General features: G+C 53.0%; 6 protein-coding genes across 6 annotated transcripts; 2 read left to right on the top strand and 4 right to left on the bottom strand.

Moving 5' to 3' along the window:
- Positions 1-622: 622 nt before the first annotated feature.
- CC1G_12342 (hypothetical protein) lies at positions 623-2,827 on the top strand (the record flags this gene model as incomplete). Its single annotated transcript, XM_001834211.2, has 5 exons — positions 623-672; positions 726-759; positions 827-1,032; positions 1,092-1,698; positions 1,757-2,827. 5 exons carry the CDS (start codon positions 623-625, stop codon positions 2,825-2,827), a joined length of 1,968 nt encoding a protein of 655 aa, XP_001834263.2.
- A 400-nt stretch (positions 2,828-3,227) lies between these two features.
- On the bottom strand, positions 3,228-5,091 carry CC1G_11883 (oxysterol binding protein; the record flags this gene model as incomplete). The annotated part of the gene is made up of 9 exons (XM_001834210.2): positions 4,986-5,091; positions 4,824-4,870; positions 4,661-4,743; positions 4,511-4,602; positions 4,402-4,457; positions 4,161-4,345; positions 3,525-4,096; positions 3,377-3,467; positions 3,228-3,316 (listed from the first exon to the last, which is right to left on the bottom strand). Exons 1-9 carry the CDS (start codon positions 5,007-5,009, stop codon positions 3,228-3,230), a joined length of 1,239 nt encoding a protein of 412 aa, XP_001834262.2. The 5' UTR covers positions 5,010-5,091.
- An 82-nt stretch (positions 5,092-5,173) lies between these two features.
- On the bottom strand, positions 5,174-6,530 carry CC1G_11882 (non-histone chromosomal protein 6). Its single transcript, XM_001834209.2, has 4 exons — positions 6,088-6,530; positions 5,815-5,971; positions 5,701-5,759; positions 5,174-5,646 (listed from the first exon to the last, which is right to left on the bottom strand). The coding sequence occupies exons 1-4, from the start codon at positions 6,298-6,300 to the stop codon at positions 5,521-5,523; spliced, it is 555 nt and encodes a 184-aa protein (XP_001834261.2). The 5' UTR covers positions 6,301-6,530; the 3' UTR covers positions 5,174-5,520.
- A 351-nt stretch (positions 6,531-6,881) lies between these two features.
- Positions 6,882-8,516, bottom strand: CC1G_15318 (hypothetical protein; the record flags this gene model as incomplete). The annotated part of the gene is made up of 7 exons (XM_002910365.1): positions 6,882-7,184; positions 7,275-7,366; positions 7,512-7,741; positions 7,845-8,017; positions 8,069-8,320; positions 8,371-8,433; positions 8,493-8,516. 7 exons carry the CDS (start codon positions 8,514-8,516, stop codon positions 6,882-6,884), a joined length of 1,137 nt encoding a protein of 378 aa, XP_002910411.1.
- Positions 8,517-9,484: 968 nt separating this feature from the next.
- On the top strand, positions 9,485-10,579 carry CC1G_11879 (hypothetical protein; the record flags this gene model as incomplete). Its single annotated transcript, XM_001834206.2, has 3 exons — positions 9,485-9,720; positions 9,783-9,860; positions 9,918-10,579. Exons 1-3 carry the CDS (start codon positions 9,543-9,545, stop codon positions 10,577-10,579), a joined length of 918 nt encoding a protein of 305 aa, XP_001834258.2. The 5' UTR covers positions 9,485-9,542.
- Positions 10,580-11,140: 561 nt separating this feature from the next.
- On the bottom strand, positions 11,141-14,902 carry CC1G_11878 (leucine-tRNA ligase; the record flags this gene model as incomplete). Its single annotated transcript, XM_001834205.1, has 9 exons — positions 11,141-11,374; positions 11,436-12,006; positions 12,063-12,175; positions 12,237-12,718; positions 12,771-12,970; positions 13,030-13,499; positions 13,551-14,447; positions 14,510-14,812; positions 14,876-14,902. 9 exons carry the CDS (start codon positions 14,900-14,902, stop codon positions 11,141-11,143), a joined length of 3,297 nt encoding a protein of 1,098 aa, XP_001834257.1.
- Positions 14,903-15,581: the final 679 nt, after the last annotated feature.

Genomic DNA, 15,581 nt, shown 5'->3' with positions numbered 1-15,581 from the left:
ATTCCCGTCGTCCTATTCGCGGCCACAAAGCACCAAACCTTCGGTCCATGTCCTTTAGAACGTGGCCCGTCGATTGTCTGAATGTGGCAATCGCAAGCCTTGCCAAGCTTGATAAATCACCGCAGCCGGCTAGCCGAATACCCAAGAAATGATGCCAGTGATGTTTGTCCGAACAAACACAGGACGGGCGATCTTGCAACTCAAACACGACTGTCATTCTCCGCCCTCATGGTTCTCGCATGTCTTTTCTTTCGGCGCTTGTTCGACTCAGATGACCATTTTATTCGGATGGAACATCTATTAGGCGTCAATAACGATTGCGGACTTCCGTTTTTCGCCGGGTATGACCCTCGCGTCTTGCGCCCATCTTGAGAGGAAATGGATGTTGTTGCGACAAGAACGGTCCTCATGGGTACCACAAGACTTGGGCGAGGCGCCCATCTCAAGCATCAGGAAATACGACGTCATCTTTTCCGTTGGGTTGGGTGACCATTGCCTATAGGCTGCATTATCTAGCTGGGTATAAGAACCGTGGAGGGCTTTGAATCCGTCTCGAGCTGCATCTCCTCTCCCCAGCGATTCTCCTCCCTCATCCTGGCCTATCATGTACCAATTCCCTACCATGTCTCCCGTTCCCGGAGTGTCCCCTCCCAAGTCGACGAAGCTGATTGCGTAGGTCCCCTTCCGCCGTTCCGCGTGGAATGTTACTCACCCAGACTGGGTAGCCTCATGGGCGCCACCGGGTCGGGCAAGTCATCCGTAAGTGTTCCTGGCCTATTATTCTATCACACCTTGCTGTGGGATTCGCTGACTGTGCCCCGTATAGATGATCAACGCGATTGTCGGTAAGGACGTGGCCGAAGTCGGGCACTCGCTCGAGTCCGCCACCGCAGAGGTGCAACAATACACCTTTTCATACAGGGGGGCGGAGATTCGCATCATCGACACGCCTGGGTTCAACGACTTCAGGGAAGAGGGCTCCCTATCTGACCTCGACATCCTCAACATGATCGCAGCTTTCATGCATAAAGAGTATGTACATTTTGCGTTCCGTTCTATTTTGCTTCGGCGCTGATATCACCTGGGGATAGGTACGAAGACGACTTCAAGTTCTCTGGTATCATCTATCTCCACAACATCTCCGCGCCGAAGGTAGATCGCATGGGAATACGAAACATGAACGTCTTTAAGGGGCTCTGTGGAGCCGACTTTATGAAGAACGTCGTCATTGCAACTACCTGTTGGGACCTCGTCGAGAAGGGGGAAGGTGAAGACAACGAAACCGAGCTCCAGGAAGGAGAAGGACTCTTGAAGGATTTTCTCGACGGTGGTGCTACATTCGTTCGAACCGGCCATTTCGAGTCGGGTGCACTTCCAGATGGCGGATCCTTCTTCACCCCCCACCAAGTCCTCGACCACGTCCTCAGCCTCGATCCCAGCTTCGTTCAGATGCAGGAGGAGATGGCTCACGTCCCATGCGTTGCAGAGACGACGGCAGGTGGGGAACTCAAGGAGGAGTATCTCCAGATTATCAATCAGCTCCGTGCCGAAATCACCATGCTGAAGAGTGCGACGGATGAGGAGAGGTCGCACCTACAAGTTCAGTCGGATGCACTCAAGAACCAACTTGAGACTTGGGAGAAGCGCAGTCAAGAGCTGAAGGAGACCATGGAGCTGTATGGTGTTCGTAAAGACCAGGTGAGTCTGTCCTGGGTCCATCCCTGCGCAATTGTCTCTTACCAATGTGGAATTGTAGGTGACTATGAAAGCAGAGTTTGAGGAATGCCAACGACGTCACAGCCAGAATTTCGACAACCTCCACCAACATGTCTCCGAACTCCGACGAGCCAGCTTAGACTTTTCTCAGAGGCAGAGCTGGCTGGAAGAGCGCAATACTGAGCTCTCTGCTTCTCTCGAGCGGGCACAGCGCGAGCGTGACACTCTCACCGAAGATTGTCGTGACCTCCGTACCAAGAACGAAAGCCTTGTCGAACGACTTGTGTCGCTCGCGCTCACGCCCGAAGCCGACTCTGGGCAGAAACAACTAGAGACTGGGAATGTTCAGATAACGAAACGCATGGAGCGATTGGCGGCGGAGTCTACTCAAGCGCGCGAGGAGGCGAAGGTTGCTCAACAGCGATCCAAGGACCTGGAACGCGAGTTGAAGGAATTGAGGAGTCTGCTGGACGCCGCCAATGCGAAGAACATCGTGACTTCCAATGAACTTGAAGCTGCGCAGCGACAACTACAGACTCTCCGAGGCGATCGGAACCGTCTCGTCGAAGAGCTCGCCGCTGCCCGTGCCACAAACACGGCCTCCGAGAGCGAGATCGCCAGACTCCGCGAGGATAACAACGCCCAGTCACATCAGATTTGGGAACACGAAGCGACGATTCGTGAACTGCGTGTCGCATTGAACCGGGCGGGTGCCACCACTGTCCTCTTTCCTGCGATCCATGAAGAACCACAAACGTTTTCTGGTAATGGGCTCGCCATTCCCCCGACCAACCCTCCACCTCGACCCCAAGGTCAACCCCCACCTCTTCCTCGCCGACCCGTACCCAAACAAGAAAACGCATACCCCCCTTTCGTCTCTCCGCAAACCCGTCAACGGTTCACTTCGATGGGAAGCGGTGCGCGTGCTCGGTCGTGTACGCCACCTTTGAGGCGTGCTGCCATGCCGGAGCCTATGCACTTTACGGGTGGTCCCAACCCACCCGCCATCGGCATGAATGATGCAGGGTACCCGACCGCATCGATGAACAATCACAACGCTGGTTCACAGAACCATCACAACCGTCAGCCTGGTCCTTATTATCACAACTAAGTCTCTTACCCGTCTCCTACTTCTTGTTGCCCCCCATGCTTTATGCCGCCGACTTCATGCGCTCTCCTTTGCTTCACCGTGTCTATTCCTTTGGTTTCTCTCTCTTGCCGCTAATGGCCTGTGTCGACCTGTCTTCCTTCCCAGCCCTTTTATGACCTCCGTACCGCATTCCATCGCACTGCACCCCTATGTCGCTTTGTTCCATACGCATACCAATGTAACTGATCCTGCTCGTCACTCAATACAAAATATCATCTATGATTAGGTAAATCAAGACAAGTCGTAAAGCAGAGATTCGTGCACAAGGGTACTAGATAGCAAAGGTCTAACGGACCGGACGTGTGTTACAGAGACACCAGCAGGTCCACAGCAATACTAAGCGTCCATCCCGAGAGTCCGATTAGGCAAGGCTGGGAGGCCAGTTGCCTACGAAGGTGTACCTATCCTCAGTAGGAGGATTAATCTTTGCAAACTTGCCGAGGCGTTCATCTGCAGTGAGGGTATGAGTCAGTGAGCGGGTTGTTGGCGTATCATGGAGAGGGTACGAACAGATAGGGTCGTTGGCTTCATGCTTGAAGTGCTTCAAAGCCCACTTGGTATTTGCAGCAGCCTCGTCCTTCCGCCTCTGCCTCTGGTCGTTCTACAACAATACCGATTAATCTCATGGGAACATGGGATATTCGCGAAGCCAGCTCACCTCGATCTTACTCTTCTCTGTACTCGCCAATTCAAAGTCACCCTCCCTGATCCCCTTCGCAACGAGGTTCCACAACTTCCTTGTCTCAAACTCGCCCATCTCGCCGTTGGGCTCTCCGCCAACGACGACAAAGTCCTCCTTCCCGATGCTCGAATCGTGGAACTTGCCCTTTCCGGCACCCTTAACCCATGAACTCGTCTCGTGCCAGGTTCCCTCGACGACATGTTCCTTGCCACTCAAGCTCGTACTTGAGGAATTCTTGCTTCCATATCCAACCCAAGCGCCAAGTCCACCGCCACTCGAGGATGAGGTGGCAGCGACGGGTGCTTCGGCGCTGGCGGGAGAGACGGTAGCCTTGAAGGAGTGGGATTTACCCGAGAAGTACCCCTTGCCCTTGTACTCGATGAGGGAGACAAAGTTCTCGCCGATGATGTGGTTCGAGTCGATGAGCTCGATGTAGGGCGAACCGTACCAGAGTCCGTCGATCCTGAGGCGCGGGAGGGTGATCACGTATTCGACGCCTTTGACGGTTAGGACGGCGTGTCCGATTTGCTTGACGATGACTGAGCCGGCTATAGTTGGAATGATGGTGTCAGGGACTGGTACGTGCGTAATGCAGCATTATGGGGCACGTACCGCTGAAGGTAGTCTTCTGAGCGTTGTGCCCGACGAGCTTGAGACCTTTGGTCTTGTTCTCAATGACGTAGGCAGTAATGGGAGGGTGGTGAGAGACCTGCTCCACCAAGAGGTTGGTCTGTCCACGGCCGTTCTTATCAGGCCAGTAGGCATAGAAGAGTTCGCCGAGAACAGGGTTGAGAGGTCTAGAGCGGTGCTTAGCTTCAAGGATAACCTCGGGAGCATAAACATGCATGCTTACTTCTTCTCAGAGCCGAGTTCTTCATTTCGAGAGGTATACTGGTCCTTGAGGGTGCTCTAGTCGAGGAATGTTAATGCGGGATGCGTAGGGAAGGGAAGGGCAGACGCACGATGAACCACTTGAGCACAGCCAAGTGTCTTTCCTCTCCCTCCTTGGCATCGGCAATAGCAGCGAAGAGATCAGGCCGCTCGCACCAATAAGCTGTGTTTTGTGGTGTTTTAGTGGACCCTGTCCACGAGGTAAGGCAGCGACGACGAACCAGGGAATTCGGTCAAGGAAGTTGGGGATAGGATGAAAGGGGGAGCGGTCAAGGACGACAAATCACCCGAGAAGGATGCGATCCTGGTATCCGGTGAGACGATTCCCAAGGACGGTGCATCTATCAGCATCGCAAACGGTCCCGATGAGAATCAGCTACCCACGATTTCAGGAAAGAGGACCAGCTGCCGCGCTGAGAAGCGGGAACGGCCTGGAGGATTGTGTGGTGGTCGTTGTCGTCGAGATGGGTGTCGGACAAGAGGTGTCGGGGGTCATCGTCATCACGCAGTCAGACCACGGACGATGTCAACGGGACGCGAACTTACATCACCAACAGTTTCAGTCGCCATCGTCGTGTGTGGTTGTGAGCTCGTCGTTGTGGTCGTCGTTAATAGGGGGCGGTGCGGTGGCGGGCTGGCTGGTGTGCTGTGGTGGTGGTTCGGAAGAGAGCCGCGGCGGAGGTGTTATGATCTTAAACCCTTCACGCATTGATGGCAAGCGACGGCCTCGAGGATTTTGGATAGGAAAACAATGATAATTGCTGCTCTTACAATCTACACACAATTATTACAACATGGCATGGTAATATTAAGGGGGCTTGAACAACCGGTAAATCGTAACAGCAGCAGCGCGCCGGCTGAACTTAGAACAGCGACGACGGCATTATAGTCTAACAGTAACCACGCTCAGGCAGATAATACAAACGTCAGCGGCGAACAGAGGCCCTAAAACTGCACAACACGAAAAAAGAGAGGAAATAGTACACACTAAAGCACAGGAAACGAAATGCAAGGGTAACAAAGCAAGGATATAACCGTCGTAGCGGAGCGCGGCGGTGGGGAGCGTCACGGAATATGTCAACTACTCGTCATCTTCATCCTCTTCACCAGATCCAGAGTTGGCCCGGCTCTTCTTGATGCCCTTGTCGTACGCCGACTTTTCATTTTCGGCCCGTTCCTTGTCCTTGTTGGCGAGCTCAATGTAGGGCTGACCGTCGTGGATTAGCATGTGCGCAACATGGACAGCCTAACTGGAACATACCTTCTTCTCTTCCTCATCCAACTCCTTCCACTTGGCACCGAGAAGCTTGCCGACCTCACCTTCACCGACGATGAGCAACGAGGACAGCATATATGCGCGCATACAACGACGTACCGAAGCCAGCATCAGGGTTCTCAGCCTTGATCCTCTCTCTCCAGTCTTGCGAGAAGAACATGTAGGCAGACAGAGCCCGCTTGGGCTTGAGGGGGTCCTTCTTAGACTTGGAGGCAGCCGCGCGGGGTGCCTTCTCAGCCTTCTCAGCAGCCTTGCGCTATAGAGTATGTGCGTCAGTAAAAGGGTTGTTGAAAAGGTAGACCGAAGGGGACATCCGGCCTAGGGGGGCCGCCCCGACGTGTCGTTCCACCGTAGCAACACGACGATGCTCACCTTGGGCTTAGCAGAGTCCTTGGGCATCTGTATATACGCGATGGAGAGGGTGGAAAGAGGGAAAGAGGATGAATCAGTAAACCGAGTTTCGGAGGCGGGGAGAGAGTGAGACACGCCGACGCCGACGACGCCCAGAGGTGCCCGACGACGCCCAAGGATGGATTCCGACGCCTCTACGGGTCGTTGAAGACGCAGAGGTGCGCTCGAGGCCATTGATCAGGGCGCGCGACGCGATATTATAGGGGGTTGATCGCCAAACAAACAAAGTACCGCGGTCGCTCTCGCAGACGACGACGAAGAGGGCGTTATCGATGAGCAGCGACGGTCCAAAGACGTCGAAGATGCATGATAGAGTGTTTAGAAGACGATGACTTACGATAAGTAATTAAAAGAAAGGGGAGAGAATATATAGAGGGAGAGGGTACGTTGGGTGTGGGCTATTGGCACAGAGGGACTGGCTGCGTTGGCTGGCTGGCGAACCTCTCACTGCGACGGCGCTGCGTTTATCCCTCCTTGGCGGGTGGGAATTTTCTCGGCACTCTCCGGTGCACGGGGCACCTTCAACAAGACCGTGCGAAGTGCACAAATACCACATAATACGCCTCAATCCCCTGATAACCCCCTTAGCAGCCCCTTTGTCGGCACCAGCTCGGAAAAATAGAAGGTTTTGCCCACTCCATCCCTCCTGCCCAGTCCTTCTCCTATGCAGTCTGTTCTGATAAACTTGGGAGACGTGACCCTTCAGAGCCTGGTGGTTGTGAATCTCTGCTCTCATTGGCCCACATACCATAAGCTTAGTGTTTCACCTTAATGATCCCATGAAGAAGGAACAATACGGCCTCCTCGGCGGGAGTTGAGCCATCGCCTGACCTTGTTTTTTTGGGTGTTGTTGGCGTTGATGCTCCCTTGCCAGTGGGACCCACGCCAACTTCGGCTTGGTTCCGGCGTGGGCGCTTATTTCCATCAAACCCGGGCCCGGTGTCCCCGGCCGTACTGGGCCGTTTGGCACTCGAGAGCAAGTTGCTCTGAGAGCGTTCAAGGGCCCATTCTTCCAATGTGCGGTTGCAGGATTTGAGAGTGCTATTTTCGTCCTCGTGCTGGAGTTGGGTGTCATCTTATGGCAGTGACATAAGAGACTCCACTCCTCAACTGTTTTTCTCTTGGTGTAGGTATTTTCGCTCTCTCACTGTAGCGAATGAATCCACCATGTATCGGAGCGATCCTTGGATTAGTTGAGGCGAAGGATACACCTGCTTGACCAGAATAAATTCTGGTATTCCTGATTGGCCTCTAGGTATCTCGAACATTAAGGGGGCATAACGAAGACACATACAGGAGAAAGGTGGAAACTGCTGTACTTTGTTTCGAGAAAAGAACCAAGTCTAGCTAATATCGACTTCCTCTCCTCTCATGGCGCCTCGTACCGTGGGGCTCGTCTGGGGAATATACTTTCTCGTCCGAAGCGGTGTAGTGGGTGGGTGTCGGCATGCGCAGCTCTGGGACTGGCATTCCGGGACTGGGACTTAAGGGTAGTGTCGCAGACCGGGAGGCGTGCATTCCTGGTGCAGCGATCGCTCGTGGACCGATGATGGGTGAATCGTGGTTTGCGTAGTACGAGTCCCCACTCGTGCTAGACATGGCGGGATAGGGTGGACTAAATGGAGGCGTTCCCAGGAACTGTGTGTTATGAGATGAACTGGCGCTGGGCTGGGAAGGAGTGTTGACGCTCGTTGGATGTACGTTCGCAATTCATTTACTTGGAGTGCCCCACGTTTGGAAATTGGAACTCTTTGATGACATCGTTTAGTCTCTCTACTTCTTGGACGTACTTCACGATTTCTTGGGCTTGTTGCTCCTTCTCCTCGAGTAAGCACTTCACTAAGTCCTGTGATTCCTCCAGTCGTAGAATGAGCCGGGCCAGCTTGTGTCGCTGATGTTGTGAAGGTAAATGATCCCCGTGAATTTTTGCTTTTCTTCGTACCTGTGTTTGTGGTTTCAATCTGATTCGTGGGTTGGAAGTGACGTACTCGCGTTTCATAAACTCTGCGATTTTCTGGAGTATATCCAGGTCGGAAATCGATTGAGTCGCCATGAACTCATCGAACCCTGGAGTGTCGACGACTCTCATCTCGATATCGTTGTGAGTGAAAGGGTACGCAGAGACCTCAGCCGTGATGGACTCCAGCCCATCCCCAACTTCAGCGACATCCTCTCCAACAATAGCGTTGGCAAACTGTAGGTAATGTCCATTCCATGAAGTCGCGCCCGGATATGAGCGCAAACGTAAAGCGGGAAATGTATCGCGTACGCAGAGATGACTTCCCTGATCCCGTAGCGCCCATTAATCTATGGGTCAGGCTATCAGAGTGTGCATTAGGGCGGTGTAAATAAAGGAAGGCACACACAATCAGTCCTTTGGTCTGGTTCATGGTGCGAAGCAGCTATGTGGTGTGGGTGGAAGAGAGAGGATACAACGGGACCGGCGACCGCTCAAGAGTGCAGAACAGATGGCTGCTCTTATGAGCAATGGGCGTGTTCTTGGAATTGCAATATGATGGAGGGATTCTGACAAGATGTAACTAAAATGGTTAGCGTGTGAGTGTATCATGATGTTCTGGGGAAGGCGGGCGTCTAACTACCCCAAGAATAAGTAGAGGCAGTTGCTGATTCAAATTCGAGTTCCTCGGTACAGGTTCCACCGTGGCGTCCAGGGTTACAGGGAAGTATTGGATTATGGACCGGAGAGTCGGGAAAAGCCGTACTTTTTCTTGTGAAAGGTGAAGGTGTAGTTGTATTTCTGAGCCCGATGCTCACTGGTTGATGACAAATCAAAGATAAGCGCCCGTCTTGGTTGACAACATTCACCAAATTGGCGAGCCTAACCGCGGCTCCACCGGACGGGGCAACTCACTCTCAGTGTAAGCCGCACAGGTGACAGCGGTTGCGTTCACACTGCCAGAATTCAGAACGCTATCCCTGATTCACAGCTCTGGGATCTTGGCTGGTACTCCCATGCGGTCCCATTGTCCCGAGGACTGGACTGGCGCAAAGTCAAAGGAGTTACTACAGGGATTAGACTCTTCCACCTCACTAAGGACAATCTGATCTCCTCTGTGGTTTCGCCTTCCGTCAGGGATGTGTGAGCATCGGCTCTAAATCCCCTACGGAAATTCTTCACACCAGTGCTCGGCGCTTCTATGTCACAGCAGAAGACCTGTTCGTATCGCATCATGCTCTTCACACCTACTGTAGGGCCAGGCGACAGTGCGGTGTTAGTATAAATATCCTATAACGACAAGCCAACACGTGTCTTGGGCCACAGCTTTGTCCCGATCGAGGGGATAAAAGAGACTGCACATCACTGACAGGTTGCCTGCCACCCTTCTGTCGTCCCTCAGCTTTCAGCACTTTACCCTTGCCGCCCACTCATTCGCTGACAGTAGTGGGTGAATAAGATGGCCTTCTTCGAGAACGCTCGCGGATCTGGGATCCACGGCGGTCAGTGGCGGGATATCGGACATCAGTACTATGGACAAAGCGGACCAAGGTCCAATGTTCGCGACTCGTACAACACCAACACGACGAGCTACGAGAATTCCTTTAACAACTATTCTCGACACTATGATCGGTATTGTGAGTATACTCCCTTTAGTTTATGCAAACAATGAAGTGGAGAACTGAATTCGAGATGGTAGACGAGAATCACACACACCACCATGCGCCTGTCCACAACTTCAGGAATACAGGAAATATGAATACGGCACCAGTCTATGGTACGTTCACTTGCGATGAAAACATAGAGGCAGGGAAGTTCTGATGGAATGGCGTAGGGAACCTCGTCCAGAACTCGACTACTACCGCAGAAGACTACTACAATGACTACGAGGACTACGACGACGATGATTATGGCTATTATCCCCCACCGCGTCACGATCCTGGTCCTCCACCCCCTCGTAGTCGTGCTCGCACTGCCCCTCCCCGTGCCGACTTTAACCCTTTCCGTAACGGACCTCGCCCTTCCCGCGATGGTCACCAACCTCCTCGCCCAGGCATTTTCCCTGTGTGGACTGATCCACCACCGCCCTCAAACGGACCCGCGTCACGAAACAACCCATTTCGCCAGATGAACAACCATGAGGAACGTCCTCGTGGAAATCGTCGACCCCAACCTCGCTTCCAGCCTCGCCCGGCGCCGCCACGCTCAGCATCTGACGATGAATGGGAAGATGAGAGTGATTATGCAGAGGACCATCGTCCGAGCACGGCACCGCCCAGGAGACCCAATCCCGTCCGTCGGGATCCCCCTCCCCGCGGCTACGCAGAGCCTAATCCCCCTCGAGGACCACCCCCACGTGCACGACGCCCGCGCCCTCAATCTGAGGATGACCCTGATCGATTGGCCGATGAGATGGAGGGCCTCGGGCTGGAAGATCATAGTAGTCGACCTAGCCCACGACTTAGTCCGCGCCCTCGTCCCCCCGGGCGTTCGTGATGGCTGTTGAATTCGAACTAGATGCAGATTGTAAATGGACTCCTTTCAGCTGAGAAGAACACTGGTGGTGAATGCCTCAGATCCACGTTTAGGCTAGCTTCAGCAATATGCGTTATTTAATAACCCTATTCAACTGAAAAGAGCTGAGGCCTGAGGGCCCAGATCGTAAGGCAGTAACGCGGTAGCTACGAGCTGTAGCAAGATAAGCGCCCGTCGGAGATACATCGGCGCTTGGTCACATCACCACCAAGAGCCTGAAGGTTTGGCGGAGAAGATAAATCCTCAAACTCAGGTGGCCACCTGCAAACCAATCTCAGACACTACCGTATATCACATAAAGGGAATCGCACTCACAATCAATTCCCGCCATTGAACCAGGGCAATACGACATTACCACAACACCAATCTTTCAAGCGGGAGGTTGCTGATTCTCCAATAATTCTATTAGTTGTTTATGTCTTAAAAAGCAATCTAGCATGCACTTCCAAAACAAACGTGGTATCGATCCGAACATCCCGACGTATCTATACCTATACCACGACGCAACGACCCTCGAAGCATCTACACATTGCGATACTCAAAGCCAGGTGCGCCAGGTTCAGAAGCATCGATAATGCTCTTGGTGAATCCAGGCTCGCCCTCCCTTTGCCTGGCCTCATCGACGCTCAAAACTTCAGCGTCAATGAGGTGGAGAGTCTTCTTGAGGTAGGGAAGGAGTTCGCGGAGGACTTCGCTTTCGTTGAAGAGGAGGGTACGGCGGAAGGCGGTTTCAGCTCCGTATTGGGCCATACGTTTCTGTGAAAGGAGGGCGTCGTTAGTTTCGTGCTAGTTGGGCACAGAAGGAGAGCCAACCAACCTTGAAAGCCTGGATGAAAGGCATAACCCTCTTATCCTTGATCAAGCCCTTCTCGATCAACAACTGCCTAACCTTGGCATCATCCACCTTGCCCTCCTTCTCGTCGTACGCCTGTTTCACAACATCCACGCTGATATTCTGCCACTCGGGGAACTCAGTGGCGACGTACACCCGCACGCTCTTGGGTTTCTTGGGATCGAAAGGCGCGTCGCCTCCGACCTTCTTACCCTTCGCAGCCTTGGCCATCATCTTCAACAGCGTGGTCTCAGCATCTCGGATGGTCTTGATCGTTCCGCGCATGTAATGTCCTGCTTCGATGGCGGTGCGGTCGACGGGGGTGGAGGGTGTCGGCCAGAGGGCGAGTTGAATGGATTGGGGCTGGTTGAGGATGCCGGACCAGATGTGTTCGGCGAAGTGGGGAGCAAGGGGGGTGATGACGAGTGCGGCGATGCGGATCCAGTACAGGACGAGGTCTTGGTGCATACCAACGTCGGAGGTGACTTCACGGTACCAGTCTCGTGCGCTTTGGAGCTCGTAGAAGCCGTATTTGAGGGCGTCCTTGTAGTTGGTGCTGAGGAAAGGGTTAGACATGAATAGAGAGACGGAAGAGAGGTAAGAGAAACTTACGCCTCGTAGTGGCTTTGGGTGATGTTGATCAGCTCGTTGATCTCGTTCTCGAAGACGGTGTCGTGGTAATTGCGAGGTCCAGTGCGCAAGTTGCCCTTGTCCTTGACCATTTCCTAAAGAAGCGTGGCAAGGTTAGCACATAACAGCAGTACTTGGTCCCAAAAGGCCACGTACCTCACACCAACCGAGCAAAGTGTGCACACGCAAAATGTTCGCGTTGGCAGTCTTCTCCTCAAAGTTGGCATCCTCAAGGCCATCACCAGCATCAGCCAAGCTCAACCTCGTAGCATCCGCACCGAACTTCTCAATCGCCTCCCTCAATGTCAACGAGTTACCCGTGCTCTTCGACATCTTCTTGCCGTTCAACATCAAGTGACCGTTAGTCCTCATGCTCAATGGCCATTTGTCCTCGGGGAACAAGGCGGCGTGGTTGTATAGAGCAAAGGTGAGATGGTTGGGGACGAGGTCTTTAGCGGAAGATCGGATGTCGAAGGGGTAGAAGTATTCGTATTCGTGTTTGAGGGCGTCGACCTTTTCTTTAGGGATGGGGGAGGGGGAGGGGAAGGGGCCGTTGCAGAAGATGTACTCCCAGATTTCGTCAGTCATTTGCTCGGGCGTGATTCCGAGTGGTCCGGGGGTGCTGCCTTCGATGTTGGCTGTGGAGAACGAGTGAGGTCCTGAAATTCGGTGAGAAAGGATAAAACGTACTATGGAGGAGGTGGGCGACGGTGTAGTAGCTCATGTAGATGGTGGAGTCACTGAGAGATTCTACCAAGAACTGAGGGTCCCAAGGAAGGACTGAGCCCAAACCGTAGGTTCGAGCGCAGGCCCACTGGTTCAACCAATCCAAAGTCTTTTGGAAGGCATGTCGAGTCTCGGGAGTGTAGGTGTTCATCTTGGCGAGCAGGCTGGAATGGGCAGATAATCAGAATTCTCGATGTCATCTAAACGGAGATGGGACGCTCACCCTTCAGTCTGCTTCTTCCACTCGGGCTCTCCATAGTCAAGATACCACTGATCCATGAGGGCAACAACACACTCGTCCGCACTTCGGGAGATAACCAATCCATCAGGTTCGGCATATGCAAAGGCCAAACCAGCCTTGATCATAGCCTCCCTGACCTTGGGCTTGGCTTCCTGCACAGGCTGACCAGCAAACTCGCCGACCAACATGGTACCGTTATAGAAGCCCTCCTTGTACGCGATTTCCTTGGCCTCGGCAAGCTGCTTGGTGTCCTTTTGCGACTGGATCTTGAGCTGCTTCACGACGGCGGGGGCGGTGAGGTTTCCGTATGTAGGCGAGGAGATTACGGGGACGGGGTCGATGGCTGCCCAGGAAGGATCGATCTTGTAGAATTCAGGCTTCTTGCGGAGATCCATGAGGGTTTGGTAGTCGTCGGGGGAGTCAGAGGGAACGGAGGTGACTACACCAGTACCCTTGAATGGAGGTTAGTGCGTCATAAAAAGAAAGTAGGATTCAGCGCGTACCTTCGTAGCGAGAACGTTCTCCATGGGTAAGATGTAGACTTCGGGGTTGAGGGAGAAGGCAGCCTTGACGCGCGTACCCAAGAGCTTCGAGCCCTCGACTTCGACGAGCTGCTCAACGTTGCCTCGAGGAGTGATGATGCCCTGGTAAGCCATGTTACGGGCAGCGCGGGTGGTGCAGACATAGGCTTCCTTGTCGTTGATAGCGAAAACGCCGTATTTGAGGGAAGGGCCGACATAACAGTTGGTCTGGCCATACATGGTCTCGGGCCTCAAAGTGGCAGCGACGAAGAACACCTTCCTGCCTCCAACTTTGTCGGCGACAAGTTTCTTTGCCTCCTCACTCCATTCAGCGACTTCCATCTTGATGCCAGTGTACTCGGTGGGTCCAACACCCTCACCGTCCTGACGGTCGTGGTCCATGCAAGGCTGTCCGTCCTTGGGACTGTAAATGGTGTAACGTTCGCCGAACTTGATCTTGCCGAGTTTGTGCAGCTTGTTGACTTGCCAGCGCACGAACGCGTCGTAGTAAGGATTGGCGTCGGTGGTGATGAAGGACCTCCTCCAGTCAATCCTGGAACCAAAGGCGTTGTTGTCGTTGATGGCAATGGGAGGGAAATAAGTCAACCAGTAGAGAGGGTCAGCGAATTTTTTAATTTCAGCGCGAGGTACACCGATAGACTCCATGATTTGGAACTGGTAAGTCAGGCCGGTGGATTTGGCGACGAGTTTGCCCTTTTTAGCCTTGGATTTGTCGGCGGGATTTCCATCGGTCGAGGCGGGGGCTGCAGCCTCTTCTTGTTGTTCCTGTTCAGCGTCGAGTTTTGCCTGGACTGCCTCGTAGTTTTCAAAGTCGGGACCGAAGAGTTCCATTTCGCGGATGATCTTGTCGGCAGAGGCCTACCACGTCACAACTCGTCGTGAGCGCTGTGCACTGCAGAATTGAAGATACAACTACGGACCTTGATAGGCATACCGGTGACATGGAATCCATGAGGGAAGAGGACCCTCTTGCCCAACATCCTCTCGTAGCCAGCGGCGAATTCAATCTTGGAAATGGTGAAAGCATGGCCCAAGTGCAGACTTCCGTTCATGTAAGGATAAGGGAAGTTTCCAAACCACTTGGGGTACTTGTCCTTGATCTCGGCTTGCGAAAGACCTGCCAGCTCTTCAGCGGGAGGCGCGTTGACCTCGAACAGCTTCTCGTTCTGCCATCGCTGTTGATACTTGGTCTCCAGAGCTTTTAGATGGTCTCTTTTGGCCGTCTACAACGAGATCATGGTTTTGTTAGCTTTAAGCGCTTTGCTGGTGGACAAAGGAAGGCGTACCTGAGCCAATTCAATCGTCTGCGCCATGCTTGAGGTCAAAAACCGACGTTGGTAATTGAAGGCACGAGTCGAGAATTTTTGAGAAAGAGGGAAAGAGAAAGGACGAGATCTCGTCCGAAACCAAAGACTCGCAATCTTGGCTATCGGTAATCGAGGAAATCAGCAATTGGTGAAGGCAATTTGTCCGCCTGACTCGACGGTCACGGTCTTCTGCTAATTTTTGCACCGCGTTCCATCACTCCATTTGTCCAAAAATCTTATCTTATCTTTACCACAGCAATCTTATCTTATCGGTGTCCTCCAGTTCCCACAGCGCTTAATCGCGAACCATGAGGTGACCAAGAGGCTGCAGCCGAGTTTGCCACCAGCTGCTCCCAGGGTAGTTGTAGCCCAACTTAAGTATTACTTAGTCAATTTCCATGAACTCAATCGATCCCATGTTGCGACGCTACGGACGAGATGTTGAAGCAGTACTAGTATAAAGCGGATTGTCGGGGTAGGCAGGGATGTACTAGGCAGGGGGGCAGAAACAAGGTATACTTACATTCAAGTGGGTCGTAGTACGTACATACACATGGAAGGAGTCCAAGAAAACCAAAACAACAGAAAAAGCGAGCGTGAAGAGTCCGTCAAGTATCTACTGAGAACTAAGTAAAAGCAACAACAACAATAACAGTAACGACAAGGAAGATGTTAACGTGAAGAA

Source organism: Coprinopsis cinerea (assembly GCF_000182895.1).
Source record: "Coprinopsis cinerea okayama7#130 chromosome 10 map unlocalized cont3.10, whole genome shotgun sequence".
Taxonomy (NCBI): domain Eukaryota; kingdom Fungi; phylum Basidiomycota; class Agaricomycetes; order Agaricales; family Psathyrellaceae; genus Coprinopsis; species Coprinopsis cinerea.
The sequence above is the reverse complement of the archived record's forward strand: the minus strand, read 5'-3'. Positions and strand labels throughout refer to the sequence as shown.

Excerpts from the sequence above, each read along its gene's own strand:
- CC1G_11882 (XM_001834209.2), bottom strand. The coding sequence starts at position 6,300 with ATGGCCTCGAGCGCACCTCTGCGTCTTCAACGACCCGTAGAGGCGTCG. Across the intron at positions 5,760-5,814 it reads GAACCCTGATGCTGGCTTCG|GTGAGGTCGGCAAGCTTCTC; the intron begins GTACGTCGTTGT and ends TCGTCGGTGAAG. Across the intron at positions 5,647-5,700 it reads TGGATGAGGAAGAGAAGAAG|CCCTACATTGAGCTCGCCAA; the intron begins GTATGTTCCAGT and ends CACGACGGTCAG.